Here is a 26,025-nt window from a genome sequence, read left to right as displayed (position 1 = left end):
TGGCTAACAGGCCTAGCCGCTCCGCGGCATGTGGGATCTTCCCGGACTGGGGCACTAACCCGTGTCCCCTGCATTGGCAGGCGGACTCTCAACCACTGCACCACCAGGGAAACCCCTCATTGTAGTTTTGATTTGCATTTCTCTAATGATTAGTGATGCTGAGCATCCTTTCATGTGTTTGTTGGCAATCTGTATATCTTCTGTGGAGAAATGTCTATTTAGGTCTTCTGCCCATTTTTGGATTGGGTTTTTTTTTTTTGATATTGAGCTGCATGAGCTGCTTGTATACTTTGAAGATTAATCCTTTGTCAGTTGCTTCATTTGCAAATATTTTCTCCCATTCTGAGGGTTGTCTTTTTGCCTTATGGTTTCCTTTGCTGTGCAAAAGCTTTTAAGTGTCATTAGGTCCGGTTTGGTTATTTTTGTTTTTATTTCCCTTTCTCTAGGAGGTGGGTCAAAAAGGATCTTGCTGTGATTTATGTCATAGAGTTAAACATACATTTTAAAGTGATTTTTATAAGTTTATTTGTTATGTTAGATTATCTACAACAGTCTCCCTGAATTGGCAAAGAAAATTAAAGGTTGATTATAATTTATTATCTCTGCTCTTGTATTTTATTCAACAGACATATTCATCATTTATATTTGTAAATGGAATTACTCTGAGTTTTCATGGCTCCTGAGCTTTTTGTTTTTGTTTTCTTAGGAACAAGAGGACCCAGGAAATATGGTCAGCATTTTAATAACACTGTAAGTCCAAGATAATAAATGATTCTATACAGTTTTCAGTTGTTCGGTTTCATTAATTCAGAACTTCATCATATAACTTGAAATCCAACTGGCTCTGGCTTCTTTATTAAAAAACAAACAAACAAAAAACCCAAAAAGGAAAAAAGACACTTTATTTTCCAGTGTTAGGCCAGTTTGTCCTCAAATTAAGTAGAATCTCAACATCTTGTTGAGCCAGTTTATAAATTCCGACTTCATTTAATGCGGCTGTGGCAGGAGGTTGCCCTGAAGTTGACTGCAGCACATCTCTCAGAAGTAGGGCAGAACCAGTGTTCAAATTCAAAACAATACAGGCTTCTTTTACACTGTTTAAAAAAAAAAAAAAAAAGCTGGAGGTAAATGAGATCTCCATTATCTATATCATCCCATATTACCCTGTAACAATTTTTTTTTTTTTTTTTTGAGGTACGCGGGTCTCTCACCGTTGTGGCCTCTCCCGTTGCAGAGCACAGGCTCCGAACGCGCAGGCTCAGCGGCCATGGCTCACGGGCCCAGCCGCTCTGCGGCATGTGGTATCTTCCCAGACTGGGGCGCGAACCCGTGTCCCCTGCATCGGCAGACGGACTCTCAACCACTGCGCCACCAGGGAAGCCCTACCCTGTAACAATTTCATTTTGAAAAACTAAACAACTACCCTGCACTGCTAGATCATATCATTTATAGTTTATAAAAACTATTTATGGATTAGCTATTTGGCTCTTTTAACGTGTTTTGACTATATATGTACAGAGTTTATATTTCATTAGATTACTATAAGGTACTAGGATCATTGTTTTCAGTACGTATCCATTATTTCCCAAAATGTGATACTTGATAGTAACAGTCTATTAAATGTAGCTAAGACTTCAGGTACATTAGGATACAGGAAAAGAGAAAATTAAGGGACAAAATAAAAGCAGAAAAGTAGAATACTAAAAAAAAGCAGAAATAGATACCTTACTGAAATGAGCAAAAAAACTTTCATTTTATGTTTAAAAGGAATACTTTATAATCTCAAAAACCTAAATAGTTTAAATTTTACATCAACAATTTCTAAAAATACTTGTAAGAATTCTCTTACATCCATTTATAATTATACTTAGAACCAAAATTAATATCAAATGTTTAAGAAAACAAATTTTCTTCAGGCCTGGCCTGTGATTCAGTACTAAATATATTTCAAATTTCTTCTATTTATTGAATATGGCAGAACTGCATTTGCTTTCATTTTCTATTTATTTCCCAGTAATAAGCACATAGGAGCATTACATCAAGTATTAGAAAACAAAGCCCAACCTATCATTTATATCCAGTTCTGGTCAAGTTTTTGGGGTCATGGGTCACATCTTGTATTATTGGTACATAATGAATACTTTAAACTGTTAACTGATGCAATATATATTTAACATCACTGGAACCCTAAAGCTGTTAAAAAATGAATCAACTTCCTCTAACAACGTGATACATCAAAATTAATTGTTAAATACTGCACTTACTGTTTAAAATAATTTTCTGGCCTCTTGCAATAGTGGGAAAACAAAGGGAAAAGATTCCGAGTCATATCGAAGTGCAGCTGAGCTGCTCCTCCTTCATTGAAGTGATTGGCAAGAATTATCTGCAAAAAAGGACAATTCATATAGCAGTTGCCTCTACCATCACAGCCCAACATACAGTCTACTCTTACTTACTTCTTGGTAGATGTATATGTCCAGCTTCTCCACAAGCATTTGCCAGAAGATTTTAAATAAGGAGAAGCAGAGCTGCTGCTCCAGTTGAAGTAAACGGTCTCGTAAAGTAAGCAGTAAGGGACAAGCGGAACTGGACAGGGACATCACTGCCTGCTCTGACTGCGATGGCAAGGACAGCCACCTGGAAAAAAGAGAAACAGCACTGCCTGAAGCACATTCATTTTTATTAAGAAATTTTTCATCTCTCTGTATTTTTAAAGATTTAACAAATCATTTTAAATGTGGGGAAGTGCACTGTCCTGGGGCACTTTGGATAAGGAAAAATGTACAGCCCAACATTAAAAGCTCTCTCAGAAAATAAATGTACTTATGTTTGTTTGTTTATTTAATTTTATTTTTTGGCCACGCCACACAGCTTGTGGGATCTTAGTTCCCTGACCAGGGACTGAACCCAGGCCCTGGCAGTGAAAGTGCTTAGTCCTAACCACTGGACCGTCAGGGAATTCCCTGTACCTATGTTTATATTTTAGTTCTCAATGAAATACTCTTTACTTAATGAGGATGATAAATTTTTTTTTTTTTTTTTTTTTTTTTTTTTTTTTTTTTTTTTTTTTGCGGTATGTGGGCCTCTCACTGCTGTGGCCTCTCCCGTTGCGGAGCACAGGCTCCGGACGCACAGGCCCAGCGGCCATGGCTCACGGGCCCAGCCGCTCCGCGGCATGTGGGATCCTCCCGGACCGGGGCACGAACCCGCGTCCCCTGCATCGGCAGGCGGACTCCCAACCACTGCGCCACCAGGGAAGCCCTAGGATGATAAATTTTTTAAATCCCCAATTTTAATATGACTTACTGATATAAGAGTTAAAAAGTAAAATGCATTTATATTTAAGGCATCAGCTAATTTTACACTCTAATTTTCAGCAAAACAACAGGGACCAATAACACTTCCAAACTGATAACAAGTCGTCTGTGTGACAGGACTGCTAGGACAGACATTGCCTGCGCTCAAGGAGCTCACCGTCTGGGAGGTAACAGATGTCACAGGAATCATGAGAGTGGACTAAACTATAGCACAGGCATGCACAGGTACTACAGCAGCACCTTGCTTTGTCAATGGGTGACAGGCTAGGCATTCAACCCCATACCAGATACCAGCTCGCTGGACTTACAGACACATCTGAAGGTTAAGTTATGATCAGTTTATTCTGATTAAGAACGTCTGAATATATTTTAGAAACAGTTAAAAGTCTGGAGTGCAAAAGGCCAAGCTCTGTGCTATCTAGACACTTTGGAAATCTGACTGCATGTCACCTTTTAACTTCTATCAAACTGGAGTTGAGAGTTGACTTCTAAGAAAGTACAGAGAACTTACCTTTCTTTTTTATACAATTTTGCAGCATCTTTAACTTCTCTAAAAACATGGTCTACTTGCCGGCTCAGCATGTCATGCTTTAAACGCTCTAACAGGTTAATCATGTCATCAAAGACAGAGCTCTCCATAGAGGCCAGTTGTCCCAGCTGCAATTTACTGAGAGTGTTATTCTCTGCAAAGACTTCCAATGCTGCCTGTTGAAGTTGTAGAAAGAACTGAAAGCAAAAATATGTTAACATGTTTAAGATGCTTTTTTAACAGCTTGAGATGTAACTCATGTACCGTACAATTCACCCATTTAAAGCATACAGTTTGGGGACATCCCTGCTGGAGCAGTGGCTGACAATCCACCTGCCAACGCAGGGGACACAGGTTCGAGCCCTGGTCTAAGAAGATCCCACACTACCGCGGAGCAACTAAGCCCGTGGGCCACAACTACTGAGCCTGAGCTCTAGAGCCCATGAGCCACAAATACTGAGCCCACGTGCCACAACTACTGAAGCTGGCGTGCCTAGAGCTCATGCTCTGCAACAACAGAAGCAACCGCAATGAGAAGCCCCCGCTCGCCACAACTAAAGAGAGCCCGTGCACAGCAGTGAAGACCCAACACAACCATAAATAAATAAATAAAATTTAAAAATAAAGTATACAGTTCAGTGGCTTTTAGTACATTCAGAGTTGTGCATGTCACCACAGTGAATTTTAGAACGTTTTCATTACCCCACAAAGAAATCCCACACTCTCTGCCATCATCCCCCAAACCCCTCCTAGTGGTTCCCCACCCCACCCCCACCTTGTTCCCGGGCAACCACGAACCTCCTTTCTGTCTCTAGACCTGCCTGTTCTGGACACTTCATATAAATGGATTCATACAACCTATGGTTCTCTGTGACTAGCTTCTTTTTTTTTTTTTTTTTTTTTCTTTTTGTGGTATGCGGGCCTCTCACTGTTGTGGCCTCTCCCGTTGCGGAGCACAGGCTCCGGATGCGCAGGCCCAGCGGCCATGGCTCACGGGCCCAGCCGCTCCGCGGCATATGGGATCCTCCCAGACCGGGGCACGAACCCGTATCCCCTGCATCGGCAGGCGGACTCTCAACCACTGCGCCACCAGGGAGGCCCAGTGACTAGCTTCTTTCACTCAGTATAATGTTTTCAAGGTTCAACAATGTTGTAATATGTATCAGTATTTCATTTCTTTTTATTGCCAAATGATGTTCCATTATATTTACCGATTCATTAGTTGACGGACATTTGGGTTGTTTCCACTTTTATGAATAATACTGCTGTGAACATTTGTGTACAGTTTCTGCACAAACATAGGTTTTCATTTCTCTTGGATATATACCTAGGAGTAGATTTGCAGAATCATATACTAAATCTATGTTTAACCTTTTGAGGAACTGCCAGACTATTTCCACAGAAACTGTACCATTTTACATTCCCATCAGCGGTGAGCGAGGGTTCAAATTTCTCCACGTCATGCTAATAAATGTTACTATGTCTTTTTTATTATTGCCATCCTAGTTTGTATGAAGTGGCATCCCATTGTGGTTTTGATTTGCATTCCCCTAAATGGCTACCTTCTTTACGTGCTCATGTGTTTCTAGACACAGATTGAGAGTTGTAGTAAACCTAGAAGATACATGAGTTAACAGAATTAAAATGTCATTTTTTTACAATATTATTTTAGGTAGAATTAGTAGTATTCTTTCTTCCCTACAGGAAAACAATGCTGTGGGTAATTAGCAAAACGTTAAAAACAACCTAAATGTCTATTAATAGGAGACTGGGCACGGCTACTAGGGATTGTTGAGGGATGACATGTGAGAGGCCATCTTGGCACTCCTGCTGAAGCCGTCAGGGAAGTGGCAGTGTCCTTCTGAGGCTGCTCATGGACCACGGGAGCCTGGAGCCACCCATGGTCATACTTACCAGAGCCGGCCTACGAGTGAAGCCAGAAATGAACAACTTTAGGGCAGCCATGCCTAATCCTTTCAGTTACACAAATTCCTCACCTCCTCATGCCACCCCACTCCCCTCCTTAGGCCAGCGTGAATCTGGGTTTCTGTCACCTGTGACTGAAAAATTCCTAATTCTGAATGGCTGGGTTATGTCAGGCTTAGCACAGCCTGGCAATGGACAGACAGCTGTTAGTGGAGAATCTAAATGAATGGAAGGTGAACTCTACTTTTTTCTGTGTAATACAAGAGCTTACATGATTTTTATTTAGAGCATTCACAGGCTGAAGGACTGTGAATGTGATTAAATGATTTTTTTAATTAATTATTTTTGTCTGTGTAGGGTGTTCGTTGCTGTGCGCGGGCTTTCTCTAGTTGCAGTGAGCAGGGGCTACTCTTCATTGCGTGCGCGGGCTTCTCACAGTCGTGGCTTCTCTTGTTGCGGAGCATGGGCTCTAAGCGCACGGGCTTCAGTAGTTGTGGCACGTGGGCTCAGTAGTTGCGGCACGTGGGCTCAGTAGTTGTAGCACACAGGCTTAGTTGCTCCGCGGCATGTGGGATCTTCCCGGACCAGGGATTGAACCCGTGTCCCCTGCATTGGCAGGTGGATTTTTAACCACTGCTCCACCAGGGAAGCCGTAAATGATTTTTGATGTTAAACAGAATTTGTACCATAGTAACATACAAAACACAAAATTCATTCGTGACTTGAAGAGTCAACTCTAAAATTTGGTTATTTCTCTGTTGACAGAAGGACCCAGTTAATTCAGTATCAGATTATAAATTTTCTAAGGCTAGGGATGATGACCAGTTTATCTTTGTTAACAGACTATGGCACTGAGTAAAGTAGTTAATGATGTTCCACAAATATTTCATTGAAGCTAAAAATGTGGCCCTGAATGAGTCTCTTATTAAAATCACTGGCATAAGAATCAAGAATGACAATTTGTTTCACGAAAAAGCTTAGCAGAAAATGGAGCACTGTGGTGGGGTGAGTGAATAAAGCACTTACTAAAATTTGGAACATGACACATAAAAGTACATAATGAATGAATGAATGTATTTTGATTAGGTGACTTTATAAAGATGCATTCATCATTACACTCCACTTATATTCATTTTATGATATAATTATTTTCCTTGCTCAGCAGAATGATATGCACATGTATTTCAGTTAACATTTTTGTAGAAAAGGCTTTAAATAATTACAAAGTCCCAGCCAAAGAGTCTAGATTAGAATAAACTATGATTGTGTTTATTAGGTATTTATCTTGTTTATATCTGTTATTAGTATATTTATTTTTGTTTCCTAGTTTTTTGGCTTACTACCCTGATAAAGACTTTTTCATTTTGTTTTTTCTTTCACAGTAAAGGAAAATATCTTCCATATAATGTGCTAGCAGTATACAATTTTTGTCATAAATTCATAATTTAAAATATATTCTTGTAATGTTTTCTAGACTTTCTAATTCAGGCATTGAATATTTTAAATGCCTGTGTGTGGCTATATTTCATTTCTGCTTTTAATTTTTGTTTTATTACATTAAGACTTGACAATGTATAGAAATTTTAATTTACCTTTGTTCATATTTGTGACTCAGCTGGACACACTCAAAAATTGTGTTTCCCTTAGTATACTGTGGACTTACCACCAATCTCCAGTTAATCAATCTTTCTCATTAACTCTGTAATTATTCAGTTCCCACTTTACCACATTTTAAAAGGGATGTTTTTAAGTCTTTAGTTAAAATTATAGTTGTTTTATTTTCCTATTTTCATTTAATGACACAATTATACACATAATACTTATGTTTATAATGTGTCTTCATATTCATTATCCTCAGTATAGTTTTTTCACCATTAAATGTATATTTTACTGTTTTATGGTCATCTTAATCCTGTGTTAATGCTTTCTGCCATGAAATGTACTTCATGGGCCTTGCTGGATTTTTGTATCCACACGTATGATCTTAGAACAGTGATTCCTAACCTGAGGACACCCTGTCCAAGAAGGAGGTCTTGGGGCTTCCCTGGTGGCGCAGAGGTTGAGAGTCCGCCTGCTGAGGCAGGGGACATGGGTTCGTGCCCTGGTCCAGGAAGATCCCACATGCCGTGGAGCGGCTGGGCCCGTGAGCCATGGCCGCTGAGCCTGCGCGTCCGGAGCCTATGCTCCGCAACGGGAGAGGCCACAACAGTGAGAGGCCCGCGTACCGCAAAAAAAAAAAAAAAAAAAAAAAAGAAGGAGGTCTTGGAGGCCTTCTGCAATCATTTTAATATCTAAAACAGCTAAAGGAATTAATCTATTTATGTTAAGGCTATAAAGACTAATTAAGTTTCTTCACTTTTAGTTGGAAGTACATATAAGAAAATCTGGTTACCGAAAGCCCTGATCACCAGTATATTCCTTGGAGTAATAAAAAGAGTAAAAATAAAGTACTAGTTAATAATTATATTTAGGCAGGTCAAATCTGCCAACACATGGACTCTGCATGGAGAAAGGAAGGATAAGTAAAATCCTTGGAGGTAAAAGGCCTTTCACAGTACTTGTTACTAAATCCAGGGTTTTGATTTTTAGATTTATTTAAAATATACCTTCCAGGGTAAGAAATTAGTTAATTTTTTTGGATGTGATAATGGTATTGGTTTGTTTGGTTTTTTTTTTTTTGGCTATATCAGGTCTTAGTTGCGGCATGCGGGATCTTTCGTTGCAGCATGCAGGCTCCTCTCTAGTTGTGGCGTGCGGGTTTTCTCTCTCTAGTTGTGGCGTGTGGGCTCCAGGGCATGTGGGCTCTGTAGTTGCAGCATGCGGGCTCTCTCATTGAGGCACACAAGCTCAGTAGTTGTGGCACACGGGCTTAGTTGCCCCGCAGCATGCGGGATCTTAGTTCCCCGACCAGGGATTGAACCCGCTTCCCCTGCACTGGAAGGCGGATTCTTTACCGCTGGACAACCAGGGAAGTCCCCTGGTGTTGTGTTTTTAAAAAAGGTGTTCTTATCTTTTAGAGATACATATGAAAATATTTACCATGAAATGTATCTGAGATCTACTTCAAAATAATCCCACATGGGGGTAGAGCAAAGGTTTAAATGAAACACAATTGGTATAAGAAGCTGGGTGCAGACTTCCCTGGTAGCCCAGTGGTTAACACTCCACACTTCCAATGCAGGGTGGGTGCAGGTTCAATCCCTGGTTGGGGAACTAAGATCCCATATGCCATGTGGCACAGCCAAATTAAAAAAAAAAAAAAAAAAAAAAAGCTGGGTGATAGGCACATGGGAGTTCATTTTACCATTCTATTCACTCTTGAATATGTTTGAAAATAAACAAAATATTAAATAATTTTTTAATGTATGAAATACTTAGGTTAAAAAATGTTTCTATTTTTATGACTCTTCATAATTTGTCATGTTTTGAAGGCATTAAAAAGGTATCAGATGTTATTCTTTTATTTTCCTTAAAGTCTTGAACTTTATTGATTTTGACACCATTATACAATCTTAGCTTTTCGCGAGATGGCAATTACCATTCATGACATTTACCAAGTTCAAAGTCTAAAAAGGGAAAATAGTTCACTTTATAAACAACAATTTCACAAAAAGATGGCTTTTCCAATGATTAAAATATCAGGATTATTTAACCATTTGAGACTTGAATGAGAAAAATATGTACTTTAATCACACCTCCTAAGTTTGGCCCAACTGTGATTCTGCCTAACGTGTATTTTTGCTTGCTACAGATTCAACATTTCAAATGGTAAAACTGTTCAAGTTACTAATATATTACTTAATATAAAAGATTAACTTACAACATTGTCAGCCCAATCTGCTAGTACTGTTGAGATATAGTTCACGGCATTAAGAATTGCACAATATCGAAAGCCAAGGGAAGCTCTAGTCTCTTCTTTCATCACCTGTGTTAATCGTATCCTAAAATCATCTACTAAGTCCTTCTGTAACTCCAGGAACTGCAGCTTTCTGGAAGCTGTGGGAAGATTTTTATATCTGTCTGTGGAGAAAGTTAACAAGACATACGAAGGTTTATGGTACCATCCATGACATAGTTATAGGTTTTTCCTACTGACTGGCTTTGGTGCCTTTGTCAAAAATCGATCAACCATTCAAGTATGGATCTATTTCTAAACTCTCTAAGGACGTGGGTTTCTCAAGTATTGGTATTTGTCAAAACTCATTGATCTGTATACTAAAGATCTATGCATTTCACTGTATGTAAGTTATGCTTCTAACACATTGTAAATTAACTATACTGCAATTTAAAAAGTTATGCCTCAATATTTTAAAAAGGCATATGAGAAAGTTATATACCAAAACTATTCTATTTCTTCAACAAATAAATGACATTTTTTAAGAAAGGAGGGAGGAACTAGGATAGGTTAGAAGAGACACATAGTTAAGGATTTATAGGAGAAATGCTAAGATGTCTGAAATATTCTTTAAAATACTTCAGGGGAAAAAAATCTGGGTTTTGGGGGGAGAAAAACACATAATAGAAAAGTGACAGTTTTAAACCTTAGTAACAGATACCTGAAGGTTCGTTATGCTACTTTTATATATAGTAGAAAATTTCCATAATAAAAAAAATTTTTTAATCAGTTTTGCTAAACTTTTTTGTATTTTAGTGTTTTTCATATTTTTCTTACAATTAGAATATAGAATTTACTGACTGGCCTGGAATGACACCTTTTCAGGTTACTAGACAGGCCCAAGCAATGGACAAGACACAGGATAGTGGCAGTGAGGGCTCAGTGGCACCTGGAGAACCAGCAGGCCTGCAGTGCCCTGGGGCAACATGGATGGCTGCAGACAAACCAGGGCTAGAGGTGGCTGGGCCACCCTCCAGCCAGAACATTCTTGCACCATAGAAGAGGTCCTATTACTATTCCAACCCCTAAAGTTACTTTATTATTTTACTGTCCTACAATCTTTGATATATCGAGGTGAAGAAAATAATATATAAAATTTAGGTCAATCACCATTTACTGAAGACACTCAGAAAGTTGAAAGGCAAGAGATTTCAGGTAATAAAATCAAATTCTTATTTGTTTTTATGTAACGATTCAGGAATTTTCCCCTCATGGACACTAATGTTTAAGATCTTATTTAGATTACTAAAAATCTAAAAGCTGGAATGCTGTGCTAGAGTGCTGCCAAAATAGAAACTGAATTTGAAGATATTATAATAACCACTATACATTTTGTCGAACTACTTGAAAAGTACCATGTGAAGATTCAGTACTTTCATCTACTTTTTAGATTTTATGTATTGAAGTATAGTTGACTTACAGTGTTGTATTTAATTTCTGTTATACAGCAAAGTGACTCAGTTATACATATATACATTCTTTTTCATGTTCTTTTCCATTATGGTTTATCACATAATGGAATCCATCCCTCCGCCCCCCACCACCCCTTGGCAACCACAAGTCTGTTAAGAGTTAGTACTTAAAAAAAAAAAAAAAAGTTGTATCTTAAAAGACTGTACTTACCAGTTATAACCAAGAGTAGTGTCATAAACGTTTCTGCACAGTCTGGAACTTTCATCTCATCCACATCAGTGATATCCTTATATTGGGATATCCAGGCAGCTTCTGACGAGAGCATTGAGTCCATTTTTTGAACAGCAACTAATAAGCAGGAAAAAGGATTATGTCAAACAACTAGTTACAGATTGTTAGATTACAAATTCCTAATCTTTCAACTCATAATCTCTTAGGAATGGTAACTTTTCTATGAAAAAATAAATCTGTAACCTCCTACTAGTTGTACTATATTTAACATGCTCTATTCTAGGGTTAAATAAGATATTTTACTTCTCCCTGCCGTACCTACCCAAAATCTTCAAAATAGTTGCACTCACTAGACAAGCCACATCCAAAATGATTCCAGCAAGAACAGAAATACTATACGTAAAATCTATAAAACAGTTAACTATATACTGTACTGGCTTGAATATTCTACCCTAGAAACCTGTAGAGTGCAATTCTAGGAAAAACTGAAGCTTGATGGGAAGAAAAGAAAATAAGATGATCTCTGAAGGCAACTTGGTAAACCCTAACCAAGAAAAATATAGATGGCTCTAGTTTCTACCCAGAACTAGAGAAGATTTATATACGCAAAAAAGAGGCATCTCTCCCCACCCCACGGCCACGTGAGCACTTACATTTTCTCTCCACAGTCAACCATCTCTGAAAACAGGTCTCTTCTGACAGAATATGCATACAATTAGCAAAAGTGCTGGGATAGCCATGAACGCTGTGTAGTTCTCTTTCAAACAAAAGCACCTCATCCACCAAATGACAGAAGAGACTGTCATCATAGAGCAGACAAGGAATATCAGCAGCTAACTTTTCAAGAACCAGCATCATAAGGCCCCGAGAAAATTCAAGCTAAAAAAATATACATAAGCATAAGGTAATGAAAATGACAAGTTATTCATGGACACCTACAACTCTTAAAACTGAAATGCTTTGGACAAAGTCTCTTACCCTTGCATTTACCGAAGAGCCTACTTTGTCTAATATTGGCTGAATCTTCTCATCCAGAAACTGAGTGTGGTTCCCAATCCACATAAGTACCTGAGCCAAGTACCATTCAGGCTAAGGAAGGAGGTAAACAGTTTGAATTCTTAAGTCATTCCAACTAGAAAGTTACAGTTAAATGTCTCTATTTAATTGTAGACACACAGTACTTACAAAAATTAGTTGAAAATTCCTATATGTAAGAGCACAATTTCTACTCTGAACTTTAAATTCATGCAAGGCTTAATAATCAAATGTTTCCCAATATACTCCCAATAAATTTCAATAATGTGGCTTACGTCAGTAAACTCATAAATTTACAATGCCATAAATATTTAAAACCTAGTACTTTAGAAATACGTAAAGTATAAATATTATATTTTTTTTTTGAAATAACATTCCAAAATAATTTTTAAACACGACCGTCTTCTGTTTTGTTCTTTTTTTCAAAAGCTAAATTAAGAAAAAAATTTGGCTGGTCTGCATTACAAGAAATACAAATGCTTTAAAACAGGTATAATCACAGAAGAGTAATATAAGTATGCAGCTTTTTAAACTGTCCCTAGAGATGATTCTATAAACCTTCCAAGTTTTGTTGGACAGGAATTCTAAAACCTTTACTGAAAGGTAAAACCCTGCTGTGTGCTAGATGCTGGGAATACAGAAATGAAAAAGGAGCAGTAGCTACTCTCGGGGGCTGCACAGTTCAGGCTTGATGTCAGAGTACTAGGACCACTGGAACCACACTTCAGGAAGCAACAATATAACTCACAATTTTCTTACTTCAAATGATCACTGCCTCTCTACAGTTCAGGTTTATTGTTTTGTCTCACTTACACTTACTAATAGGTTCTACTCTTCTTTCCACCAACACCCCATCCAAAAAAGGAGGAGACCCATGAAGTACAAAAGAACAAGCTGAATTTAAAAACCAGAAATCCATTGTCACTCGGCTCCCTTCCTATACAGGTGTAACTGCCTCTCCCTTGATTCCTTTAATATTCTATAAAGCCTATAAACTCATTTATAGATGACACGTACAATGCCTGGTGTAATCTGGCATTTAATAACATTTACTTCAAAACACCGAGAAATTAAGAATATATATTTTAAAAATAAAACATGTCCCTGTTACAAAAAAAAAACACTTACCGAATCCCTCTGCTACTTGCACTGCATTAGATGTAGCAAGACTCAAGGATAAACAGTATCCACCCCCAGCAACTCCCAAGGTTATAATTCTCAACAAATTCAATCAAATTTCATTGAAAACAGTTGTCAGTGATTGTTTTTCTGATCATATTAAAGAAAAAAATCTCAACAGTATGCCCAATACACATGGGTATAGCCCCTCAACTAAAATGTTGGTGATAATTTCCTCAAAGCCATTCCTGTCACTTATCCCCATACTCTGTCTTGCACAGCTACAAATCACTTTAGCATCAGCACTTCTACTCAAAAACTAATGCTCTACTATCTTTTGATTCTCACTTTTCTTTCTGATATATTTATAAACCTGAAGGAGCAATCTGCACAGTGGAACACATGTGGATCCAGTTGTAAAAAGTGCCACAGCAAATGCTACAGCACACCCCAGGGGAAACTTCAGAAACGGGGCAGATGATGTGCTTGTGAGTGAGCTGATTCCTACAACAAATCGACACAAGTCCCAAAATATATCTATAAAGGGCGGTGACAAAACAGGAATTTAGCTCTTCAGAGAAAAACAGAAATGTGAATAGAATCAGATTTTAACTCAAACCAGCAAAAGTACAGAAAGCCTTAACATTTGCTATTAATAAAAACCAAGGGCAAGAATTGGCAAAGCCCACCTTGCTTATAACGTTAGTTTGTCGGTTCCCTCTGAAGTGATACCTGAACCTCTTCTGAAGGGGAGTCAGCATAACCTGGACGGGCAGGATGACAGAAGCGGATGCAGGGAGAGAGTATTTTTCTGGAAGGTGTTTTGGCTCAGTAAGTAATGCATCTCTGACATAGTCAAGTCAAGGAAAAAGAAAAGCATGTGTATATGTGTGTATATACACACACACACCCGTATATGTATGTATACACACATTTTTCCGAGAGACATAGGATACTAAGTAACATTAATTATAATACAGATAATATGTAGTCTAACTTTACATTACATATGACTTCGGTAAAAAGTACATGAAAATGTTATTAGAATTAATCTGTCTTTCCTAAAATAAAGAATAATAAGTAGTAAGGAAACATATTCAAGTAATCGTGCTATTAAATTAGTACTAAGTTACTAAGGTTTCTTCCCAATTGCCCATTTTTTTTATTGTCCCATGAGACCTGTATGTGATGCAAACTTGCGCGGTCATGCATTTCAGAACTCCTCACAGCCCTCCCACCCACATGCAATTTATGTGGAAGGAGGACAGTCCATGGGCTTACATAGATCAAGTCCAAACCCACTACTCCCTGGCCGCTTTCAGAAAGCTTTACTCTCTGGCCACAAATCCACTCTAGAAAAAAGAAATTTTAGTTGAGTTTTAACTCCAACAAAGATACGAGGTTTGTAGTTTCAGGAGCTGACAAAATAGTGTCTCCAAGTTACTGTATATCTCAGGGGCACTGGCTGGTCGACTTACGCCAACAGTTTGAGACTGGGGGGGTGCGATGAATGGCCAATGAAGCTGTGCTAAAATTTCCTCAAAGTCACTGTAACAGAAAAGTGACACCAGTATTACAGTAAAATACAGTGAGCACCAAATATCCATCTGAAAGCAATTACCATGAAATATGGATAAATTTCTTACCTTGTAAGCTTGTCCTTGAGAATTTTATGCCAGAATTTAACAGTGGCTCTCATGAAACCAAGAAGATGAGTACAGGATGATTCCTGAAGCTTGATGTCAAGTTCTGCCATAGAGACCAGAGTAGAAGCTGCCTCTGGGACATTATTGGTCATCAGATATTGCTGAATGTTATCACTGCAAAACAAGGCAAAGCAAACTGTAAAGACAGTTTGTTCACAATAATCCCAAATGTGGAAAAACTGCTGCTTCCTCCTGCTTTATATAAAGCTACATCCAAGAAAGAAGGAAGCGCCACCTTGTAGTGGCTTTTTTACCTGATACCCAAGTCTCTGGGAGCCTGGAGTCCTCAAATTCAGCATCCTTCTAAGAACAGTGGCCTGTGTTCAGGATACCTCCCTCCACCTTTCCCTTCCCACCCCTCCCAAGGTAACAGAATTTTCCTTTGTCGCATTCCCTCAGGCACCACTCATTTCTAACAAATCTGGCTTTGACAGAAGTCTGTCATATCTTAATCCAAAGGGGAGAATGTGGGTGGCATCTGGTAAGGTCAAATATGGCAGACTTCACTTTGTACCTACTTTGCCCAGCTAAACTGCATTACAGGAAACTTAGGGAGGTGGCACCTCAGAGTCTAGTCCTTTCAAGTTACTGTTAGCCAAGTTGCAGACAAAATTTAAGGTAAGCTCTACAGCGAGGGTAGCAAACTCAAATGCCTGGAAAGGCCTGATGGGCAAAGTAAATGAAAAAAGCAAAGTGGGCGGGGACTAGGACAAGCTAAAAAGCACACACCCCATCCTAAGGCTCCGGCCGAGTGCTGCCACACTGGAGTGTAGGTCCAATGTAGCCAAATCTTAAAATTTTTCAAGAGAATCCAGAAATCAAGCTTTCCATGTAAAATCAAACCAATTCATCAAATTCTTTAAAACAAGCCAAATACAACCTATCTTCAGGATTCATTCAGCCCATGACTACCATTTTGCATATTGGCTAAATAAAACGAAACATTTAAAACTGAAATGTTTCTGTTGATGAAAATAACATTCCATATCTTAAGCCAGAATAGGAACAAAATTTAACCTTTTCCCTAATTGATCTCAGTTCAGGGGTCGGAAGTGCTCTCCCTCTAGGCAGCCTGTATACATCCTACCCAGGCTTGGCCACTGCGCTAGGTGACAGTAAGCTGGGACTCTCATCCCCCGCTGAGTGCCACGCTTCGGTTACGCTCCTGGGTGGGCACAGCACCCTCCCTAAGCACAGGAATGTGTCCCGCCACCCTGCCCATCTCCACTATGCACTAGTACTTTCCCTTCTCCCTCCACCACGAGCGGCCTTTGTTCTCCACCATCACTGCTTCAGGCCTCAACAATCACACTGATCTCATGTGTGTATTATTCTATTTCTGACAGCCCATTTGGCCTTCCCCTACACTCATTCTCTCATTTTTCGTTCTTCTCCTTTCCTAGTCATTCTTACTAAGTTTTTTAACAGATTTTGTCTTGTTTTTAAAATTTTTCATTTATTTATTTACTTATTGGCCGTGTTGGGTCTTCATTGCTGCGCGCAGGTTTCTCCCCAGTTGCGGCGAGCGGGGGCTACTCTTCGTTGCAGTGCGAGGGCTTCTCATTGTGGTGGCTTCTCTTGTTGCGGAGCATGGGCTGTAGGTGCACGGGCTTCAGTAGTTGTGGCATGCGGCCTCAGGAGTTGTGGCTCGTGGGCTCTAGAGCGCAGGCTCAGTAGTTGTGGCGCAGGGACTTAGTTGCTCTGCGGCATGTGGGATCTTCCCAGACTAGGGCACGAACCCGTGTCCCCTGCATTGGCAGGTGGCTTCTTAACCACTGCACCACCAGGGAAGTCCCCAGATTTTGTCTTTTATAGCTATTTTCAGAATTTAAATCATGAAACCAAAAAATCGACCAATGTAGGCAAAAAATGTTAATATAGCTTGTTTGAAAGGCAATACCAGACACTCACAATCAACTACCAGTGATATGTATTCAATTCAAAAAGAGGTACAGTAGACCCTTGAGCAACATGGGTTTGAAGTGCATGAATCCCCTTATACACAGATTTTTTTCAGTAGTAAATACTACAGTAGTACACGATCCCTGGTTGGTTGAATCCGTGAATGTGGAGCTATGGATAGGGAGGAATCGTGGATACAGAGGGCTGACTATGAGTTGTACGCAGATTTGACATCTGAGGAGAGCTGATGCTCCTAACCCCTGCGTTGTTCGGGGGTCCACTGTATTTCTTTATTTTTCCCTATTCAAAAGCAGCAGGACTCTGTTTTTCATCTAATAATACTGTGTGGCTCTTCTTAGGTGATACCCATTGAAAAAAATTCAAATTATAGAGAAAGCAATCCATTTCATTAAGTGACCGTCTCTAAAAGGTAAAAGAGGAATATTACCATGCTGATGAGCTGTTTTATTAATTTGGCATTATAATCATTTTTATCATGTGTTCACAATATAACTATAGGACTTAAAATTTTTTACTTGGATTACTTTCTTTCAAACGCAAATTAAGCTCCCTTAAAAGTTTATGTTCATTCATAATAAAGGAAAAGAGTCATTATCATAATGCTATTTTCATAACTGGTAAAATCACATTATTATAATCTTTAATTAACTCAAATGGCATGCACGTACTCTCTAAGACATAGCCTCAAAGGAAAATAATAATTATGAGAACAAAGAGGCCTATTTTACCTGAGTTCTTCAATTTGTGAAATCCATTTAAGATAAGCAAGATGCCGTTCAATCTCTTCAATTTGGTTAATCATGGCTCCAAGATCTTCTATCCAGGGCTGTGCGGTCAGCAGATGGCTGTTAATGGAACTGAAGAGATGGCTTTCTTGCTCCAGAAAGTGATTAAGGAATTGCTTTGATTCTTCTGCATTTTTTAAGGCACTCTGAATTCTTTTAGGGATTTCTGATGAAACTGTAAGTACCTGCCCATACCAAAAACAAAAAATAAAAAACAGCAGCAATCAGATAAGATTCTCATAACCTTTTTTATTAGTTACCTTCAAAATGCATGTTTGTTCTAATAAAAATGAAAATTGTCATTTAAAAGCTTCAAAAGAAACGCTGGATTTCTGCATCCTGTACTAACCAAACCTCAGCATGAAATGCTCTATGTGGAGGTGTGTAGGAAGGGCCCCCAGTAAACATCTTTGGATCTACCATCATGAAGCTCAGCACTTTCAGAGGGTCCAGCCAAAGAACATTTACCTGCTTTATCTACTAATAATTTTCTTTCAAAAACAAATGAGGCTCTGATTCTAAAAGTCTGGGTAACTATTTGCAGAAGTTCCCCAGGTGATTCTGATTTAAGCCCAGATTGAGAAGGAACTATTGACTTGGTAAGATGATACCCAGGTAATGCCTTTAGATATGATAATGAATTTTTAAATGACTTTTAATTAAATGAATTTTTCTTACAGCAGATGGAAAAACATATACAAATATCAGGCATCAGTACAATATGGTAAGAATATTATAGAGGAATTTCAATTTAATCAACACTGATTAGATACTCTATACCAGGTACTGTGCTAGGGTCTGACAGATAAATTAGACATAGCATCTGCCCTTAAGTTCAGCTGGTATGGAAGAGAGATGTAGGCAAACCTTCAACAGTGGGATTAGTGCAATAAAAAAGATGCCAGGTGTAATGGTGTCCTAAGGCAGTGCTTCCCAGACTTGAAAGTGCATAGGAATCACCTAAGAGATCTGGTTATAGTGCAGATTCAGACTTAACAGGCCTGAAGTAGGGACTGAGATTCTGCATTTCTTACAAGCTCCCACACTTTGAGTAGAAGGTTCTGGGGTGCAAGGCAATTGTGCTTGCATGGCTCATGCACCGACCTTTGCAGGTTGGGTGGAAATTTTTAGGGAAGTTTGGAAGGAAAAGGCATTTCAAGTAAAGAAACAGCTCAGTCATGATGAGAGAACAGCAAAGAGGGGAGTAGGGCACAGAATCCAGTTCAAAGAAATGCAGAGAGAAGAGATGAGCCTAGAAAGGTAGGGAGAGACCAAATCACAGGCAGCATCTTGAGCATTAGAAGAATGTGGGCTTTTCCCGACAGGCAATGGGAAGCCATTAAGAGTTTTTATTAAGGGAATAATTCAGTGGGATTTATGATTTAGAAAGTTAGATTTATGATTTAGTGATAAATAATCATGTTTATTCTCATATTATTTATAATAATAAAAACTGGGAATAGCAAAAAGGTCCACCAATAAGGTCCTGATAAAATAAATTATGTACAGCTGTATTTGAATACCATAAAACCATTAAAAAAGAGAGATCTATATAGATATAATAGGAAAACAAGTAGTATATTACCTTAATTGTAAAAAGTTAAGCTATGCATATTTTAAATACATATATGCTTGCATACACATTTTAACTGTATATATTTTATGTATTTGCTTATTTACATATAGTAAAGTTTCTGTAAGGAATAAAAAAGAAAGATAGTTACTGTGGCAGTGGGAAAACACAGAAGATGGGCAAACTACCATCAAACGCAAGAGAGAACGCAGCTCTAAACTGAGGTGGTGGCAGGGGATGGACACCAGAGACATCAAGGAGGCAGGACTCAGGGGTCTTGGTGCTGAGGGTGGAGTAAGGATAAGGAGGCGCCATCCAGGTCTCAGGAATGACTGACAGGCAGATGCTGGTGCCATTTTCCAAGACAGGGAAGCATCTTAAGAGATGGATCAGTACAGCTTTGGACATGCTGAATCTGAGGTTCAATTAGGGACTTCAGCGGAAGCTTCCATGGTCATCAGGGAAACGAGCCTGATTATATTAAGTCCAAGAGCAAATAGTCAACTAGGAGAGAACTGAGGTGCTCGGGATGGGAAAACATAAGAGGACTGATAACCTGGGGATAAACACCAGTGTGTCCCTGCAGAGTTTACTTAACGTAATTAAGTAGTTACACAATATAAATCTTTTATGTTTGACAAACACAGTGTTGCAAGTACAGGAACTCACTCATTTTTCAGTTTAAGATTACATTCACTGGATTTTTTTTTAATTCATTTATTTATTTTTGGCTGCGTTGGGTCTTCACTGCTGCGCGCAGGCTTTCTCTAGCTGCGGAGAGCGGGGGCTGCTCTTTGTCGCGGTGCGCGGGCTTCTCACCGCGGTGGCTCCTCCTGTTGCGGAGCACAGGCTCTAGGCACATGGGCTCAGTAGCTGTGGCTCACTGACTGTAGAGTGCAGGCTCAGTAGTTGTGACGCACGGGCTTAGCTGCTCCGCGGCATGTGGGACCTTCCTGGACCAGGGCTCGAACCTGTGTCCCCTGCATTGGAAGGCGGATTCTCAACCATTGCGCCAGCAGGGAAGTCCCCCACTGGATTTTTTAAAACATTATTTCAGGTAATATGTTTATTATAAAAAGAAAAAACTTGAAAATACAAGAAGATATAAAGAAATCACTTATGGGACTTCCCTGGGGGCACAGCGGTTAAGAATCCGCCTGCCAATGCAGGGGACACGGGTGGAAGATCCCACATGCCGTGGAGCAACTAAGCCCGTGTGCCACAACTATTGAGCCTGAGCTCTAGAGCCCGCGAGCCACAACTACTGAGCCCATGTGCCACAACTACTGAAACCCATGCGCCTAGAGCCCATGCTCCGCAACAAGACAAGCCACCGCGATAAGAAGCCTGAGCACCACAATGAAGAGTAGCCCCCGCTCGCCACAACTAGAGAAAGCCCGCGTGCAGCAACGAAGACCCGACGCAGCCAAAATAAATAAATAAATAAATTTATAAAAGAAGAAAAAAAGACAATAAATCACTTATTAACCAACCACCCAACCAACATTAACCATTATTATAATGTTATACTTATTTTAATGTTTTCTTCCTATGTGTGCATATATTAAAAAATTGGAATGATGGTGGTGTAACATTTTGGTATCCCATGAATTTACTTTTAAAAGCACATTAAAAGTCATTGTATGAAAATGTCAGACATAAATCATTATCACTAGGAACTTTCTCTTTTACATAATTTGTAAAATACCTAGCACATTGTAGGTCCTTAAAACCTATTAAGCAGTTTTAAATGATTAGACTGTTTGTCACAATCTATATTTTCAAAAATGCCTATATAATAATGGTTATATTTACATTATATTATAATGAGTATACTACTGATATTGTTTCAATGAGGTTTAATACTTGCCTGTTCTTCTAACTGCATTTTACTTTCTGTCATCTGTTCTATGAGTTTATCAAGTTTCTTTAAAGATTTAAGGTCATTTCCGACTTCCTTTTCTATAAATACCGCCACATAGAAAGGGAGATCACCGTTATCTGTACGTTCACAGACTGGTTCATTTCCAACGACAGCTGCAATATTTATGTCACCTAAAATGAAAGAATAACAATTACTCAACACCACTAAGTACTATGGAGTTAAAGGAAATGCAAAAGATATACAAGGCAACATATCTAAGGCAACATATCTACTTTCAAAAGTTAATTTAAAGAAAACACTACCTATATATGGCATTTTTGTATTTATAGTACTTGTGTGTATATGTATATGTATACACACATACACAAAAATACCCGAATGAATATAGTGTGTGTAAATGAATATATGTATATATACATACACACTATATTTTATATATTTATATAAAGCAGTCAGCCCTCCACATCCATGAATTCAACCGACTGCAGATAAAAAATTTTTTTAAATCCAAAAAGTTCCAAAAAGCAAAATGAATTTGCCATGCTCTAGTAACTATTTACATAGCATTTACATTGTATGCAAAACTATTATTATTATTAGCATTAGGCATTAAGTAACCTAGAGATGATTTAAAGCATACAAAGGATATGTGTGGGTTACGGGCAAATACGGTGCCATTTTATATAAAGGACTTGAGCATCCAGGGATCTTGATATTCCCAGAGGTCCTGGAACCAATGCCCCATGGATACCAATGGATGACTGTATATATTTATATATATATATATGGGTATATATATGCATATAAATACACATACACACACACACACACACACACACACACACACAAATACCCAAATGAATAGCTATAAAGCAATCTATCGATCAAGTACTACTACAGAATGCTTAAGAACTCAGGAAATTCTGAGTGAAAGAAAAATTACTAAATTCTGTCCTAGTACCCACAGGGTGCAATAGATGTTGGCATGACAATGCAGTTACAAACATACTAAACTTTTCTAGACAACTGTGTATCTTAAGAATCTTTTATTACTGGGGTGAAAAAGGTCAAATCTGATTCTGCTGATGCAGCTTTTATTAAATTAGTAATATATTTTCAAAATTTGTGAGGAACCAGATGGTATAGTCTAGAATAACACCAAAGGAGGACTCTGGTTTTAAAATGTTTTAAAAAAAAGAAAAAAAAAAGGTATTGAAAGATCTCAAGTATATGAAAAAAATCTGAAAGGGAGACCAATGAGTAAAAACTCCTGATATAAAAGAGTTTTAAAAGCTTCAGATGCGATTGTACAAAGATGTCCATTTCAGGGATTTCCCTGGTGGCACAGTAGTTAAGAATACACCTGACAATGCAGGGGACACAGGTTCGAGCCCTGGTCCAGGAAGATCCCACATGCTGTAAAGCATGTAGAGCTCCATTTGTAATTATAAAACATTGGCTATATTCCCCACGTTGTACAATATATCCTCATAGCTTTTTTTTTTAATTTTTATTGGAGCATAGTTGCTTTACAATGTTGTGTTAGTTTCAGGTGTACAGCAAAGTGAATCAGTTATACATAAACATATATCCATTCTTTTTTAGATTCTTTCCCATATAGGTCATTACAGAGTACTGAGAGAGTTCCCTGTGCTATACAGTACGTCCTTATTAGTTATCTATTTTATATATAGTATGGTGTATATGTCAATCCCAATCTCCCAATGTATCCCTCCCTCCCCCTCCCCCTCTACATCTGTGACTCTATTTCTGTTTTGTAAATAAGTTCGTTTGTCCCATTTCTTTATATTCCACACATAAGCAATATCATATATTTGTCTTTCTCTGACTTACTTCACTCAGTGCTATGTTATACATAATAGTTTGTAATTCTAAATCCCCTACCCCTATATTGCCCCTCCCCGCTTCCCTCTCCCCACTGTTAACCACTAGTTTGTTCTCTGTATCTGTGAGTCTGCTTCTCAAAAATAAAGTTTTAAGGAAACAGCAATGAAAGGCAAGAGGTTATAATCAGTCTCATTAAAAAACAGTCACTTCTGACAAAATGAAGATAAGAATATCTAGATAAAGATATGCCTAAATGCAAAATGTAACTACAAGAGATTAACATAATATATACCAGTATTAGTACTGTGTATGTTCCCCTCCCCCAGGCCTTAAAAAAACCAAATTTTCCTTTGTTCTCTTCAATTTATAAGAATTAAAAGCTTCTTCACATGCAATGAGAACGAGTAGCCCACTGGTAGGTAGAAGTGAAACTAGTAAGAGTCTATGCCTCAGCTTCCCTACTATAAATTCTAACATTTGCCCAGCCTACACTCAAAGGTTGTAAATGGGACTAAAATCCATGTTTCCTGAATTTCAAAACAATATTCTTATTTTCTCCTTCAGAAACGATCAGAATTGGCTGGTCTGCATCAAACTTTATTACTACAGGACTCCATCTACTATTAAGTACAGGAGTCACAATGTTGACTTTTTTTTTTTTTTTGGTACGCAGGCCTCTCACTGTTGTGGCCTCTTCCGTTGTGGAGCACAGGCTCCGGATGCGCAGGCTCAGCGGCCATGGCTCACGGGCCCAGCCGCTCCGTGGCATGTGGGATCTTCCCGGACCGGGGCACAAACCCGTGTCCCCTGCATCGGCAGGCGGACTCTCAACCACTGTGCCACCAGGGAAGCCCACAATGTCAACTTCTTTTATTTATCTTATATAAAACATGTGATTTGTGTGGTGTATCTGCAGACACAGAGGCAGGGCTATGTGCAGAGGGAATGTTTTGTGAAGATAAGCTCGCTGTAGCTTAGGGAGTAAATTCTATCTTCACTTTTTACAAAAAATTATACTCTTTTGATTTAACCATTTAAATGCAGCATAGTACATTCTTAGTCAAATGACATTCTTCAAAATGACACAGTGGTGATTTGGGGGGGGCGGTTAATGTCTCTCCTTTCCTCTGTTTTTTTGTAAACAGCACTTCTAATTGCAAAGAAATTGACCAAGCCAACAAAGGAGGGTCTACGGCTCAGTGGCCTCAACTTCCCAGGCATCTGAATGGGGCAAAGGTGGAAATGGGAAGGGTTAAACTGAACGATACGAGGTCCTCTCACATCCTTTAACTTGTGGCAGCTGTGACTGTCAAGTGCTATGAAGCACTCAGAGCTTTCTTTCTGAGGCACATTGCAGCAACAGGCAATGTTAAGGGCAAGTCTAACTCCTAAAGCCAATGTGGTAACACAAGCACCCTTTCTGTTACTACTACTCATTCCCAGACTATTTGCCGTGGTGAGAAGAACCAAAAACCCTCTGATGGAACAGCTGTTCCATGCTTCCCCCTTCCTCTCCCAGTACATTTCACTTCAAAAGGCCCTGAAGATTCCTTGATTTCCAAAATCTTGCCACGTTTAGCTTATAAAAGTAAAATACCAAATGTCCACCCCCTGGTGTATGCTCCTGTCCTAGGAAGGAAGTGGAGATATTGACCTTTTCCCTATCCAGTTCAAGATCCAGGAACCAAGTTATCTGTTGTGCTCTTCCCAGATCAACGATTACCTGCAAATTCACTGAAGGTAAATACAACTCAACAAGGATCATTTGACTCCTTGGAACGCAACTAAGGTGGTGGTCATCTCTCCTACATCATTAGCCCCTCGCATTTCCTGATGCTTAATAAGTTGATGCTTCACTAAAATCACAGGCAGGCCCCAGTTACTCTGAATCCAGTATGAGGGCAGCACTGGAGTGAAACCACACAAGTCCCTGCACTAGGGAGGGGGCAGGAAGCGCTCTTCTCCAAATCACCCCATACTTTACCACCTTGAAAGGAAAAAATATGTGTATGATGATAATCAGTATTTAATACAGAAAGAGAAAAAGAGATGCTTCATCTAAAAGATAACAGGCTAAGACCCTTCTCGATGCAGACCCTTGAGGGCAGAGTTTTGGAGAGATGGCTGGGTAGAAAGTGCTAAGGTGTCTGGAGTCCGCTTACTTTTCTCCTTGATGTTCTTCCTTGGGTCACCATTTTCAGAGCAGCACTAGAAGGAGAACAGGTGCGACAAACACATGAAGACTGAAGTGATAGGTGGAACTCGCACAGGGTCCCAGAGGGCATCCACTGGAAGACAACGAGGTCCCAGCCCCCTCCCGCTGGGGCCTTCCTGAGACGCCAGGATCTGGAGGTTCTAAAACGGGCCACCTCCCTGGGGCCACCACTGCCACCTCCCCAGGCCTGGCCTCCAGGGCCACCTCACCAGAATGACCTGTGTCATCTCACCGGGATCACCAGAGCCACTGCACTGGGACCACCTCCCCCGGGAAGTCTTTGCCACCTCACCAGAGTTGCAAGAGCCATCTCCCTCGGGCCACCGCAACCGCGTCCCCAGGCCGCCAAGGCCACTTCACCGAGGCGCCCTACCCTGGGAGGTCTGTGCCACCTCACTGGGCCACCAGTGTCCCTGCCCCGGGCCATAAGGGCCGCCTCACCCGGGTTGCCGGCGCCTTGCCGAAATCGCCGGCCAGGAGCATCCTGCCTCCGCGCGAGTCCTCGGCTCCTTGCGCAGCCAGCGTGGCCAATGGACTCCGGCTCCGGCCAGCGATCAGACACCAGCAGGGCTTGGACACCGTAGCTCCCAAAGCCACAGCAACTTCCTCTGCCGTCTCTCTGGTT

The 26,025-nt window shown here is 39.6% G+C and overlaps 2 protein-coding genes across 4 annotated transcripts in view; one reads left to right on the top strand and one right to left on the bottom strand.

Moving 5' to 3' along the window:
• PUS7 (pseudouridine synthase 7) overlaps positions 1 to 26,025 on the top strand; it is a 107,490-nt gene that overhangs the window by 16,777 nt on the left and 64,688 nt on the right. The window contains exons 4-5 of one of the 3 annotated variants that reach the window (XM_081244904.1): positions 707 to 750; positions 2,467 to 2,552. The exons of 1 other annotated variant lie outside the window; for it this stretch is intronic. In XM_081244904.1, coding sequence (XP_081101030.1) covers positions 707 to 743 — 37 coding nt within the window. In that variant the 3' untranslated portion in view covers positions 744 to 750; positions 2,467 to 2,552. Of the gene's footprint in view, positions 1 to 706; positions 776 to 2,466; positions 2,553 to 26,025 lie in introns of those variants that run through there. One more of the 3 variants, XM_081244903.1, reaches the window with a different exon arrangement.
• RINT1 (RAD50 interactor 1) lies at positions 509 to 26,025 on the bottom strand. Its single transcript, XM_081244898.1, has 15 exons — positions 25,842 to 26,025; positions 25,348 to 25,393; positions 21,323 to 21,507; positions 17,823 to 18,064; positions 15,112 to 15,285; positions 14,864 to 15,013; positions 14,155 to 14,311; positions 12,290 to 12,400; positions 11,965 to 12,190; positions 11,291 to 11,428; positions 9,593 to 9,792; positions 3,829 to 4,043; positions 2,457 to 2,637; positions 2,265 to 2,383; positions 509 to 1,094 (listed from the first exon to the last, which is right to left on the bottom strand). Exons 1-15 carry the CDS (start codon positions 25,881 to 25,883, stop codon positions 902 to 904), a joined length of 2,379 nt encoding a protein of 792 aa, XP_081101024.1. The 5' UTR covers positions 25,884 to 26,025; the 3' UTR covers positions 509 to 901.

Source organism: Mesoplodon bidens (genome assembly GCF_964165515.1).
Source record: "Mesoplodon bidens genome assembly, chromosome: 9".
Taxonomy (NCBI): Eukaryota; Metazoa; Chordata; class Mammalia; order Artiodactyla; family Ziphiidae; genus Mesoplodon; species Mesoplodon bidens.
This window is presented reverse-complemented; position numbering and strand designations above follow the sequence as displayed.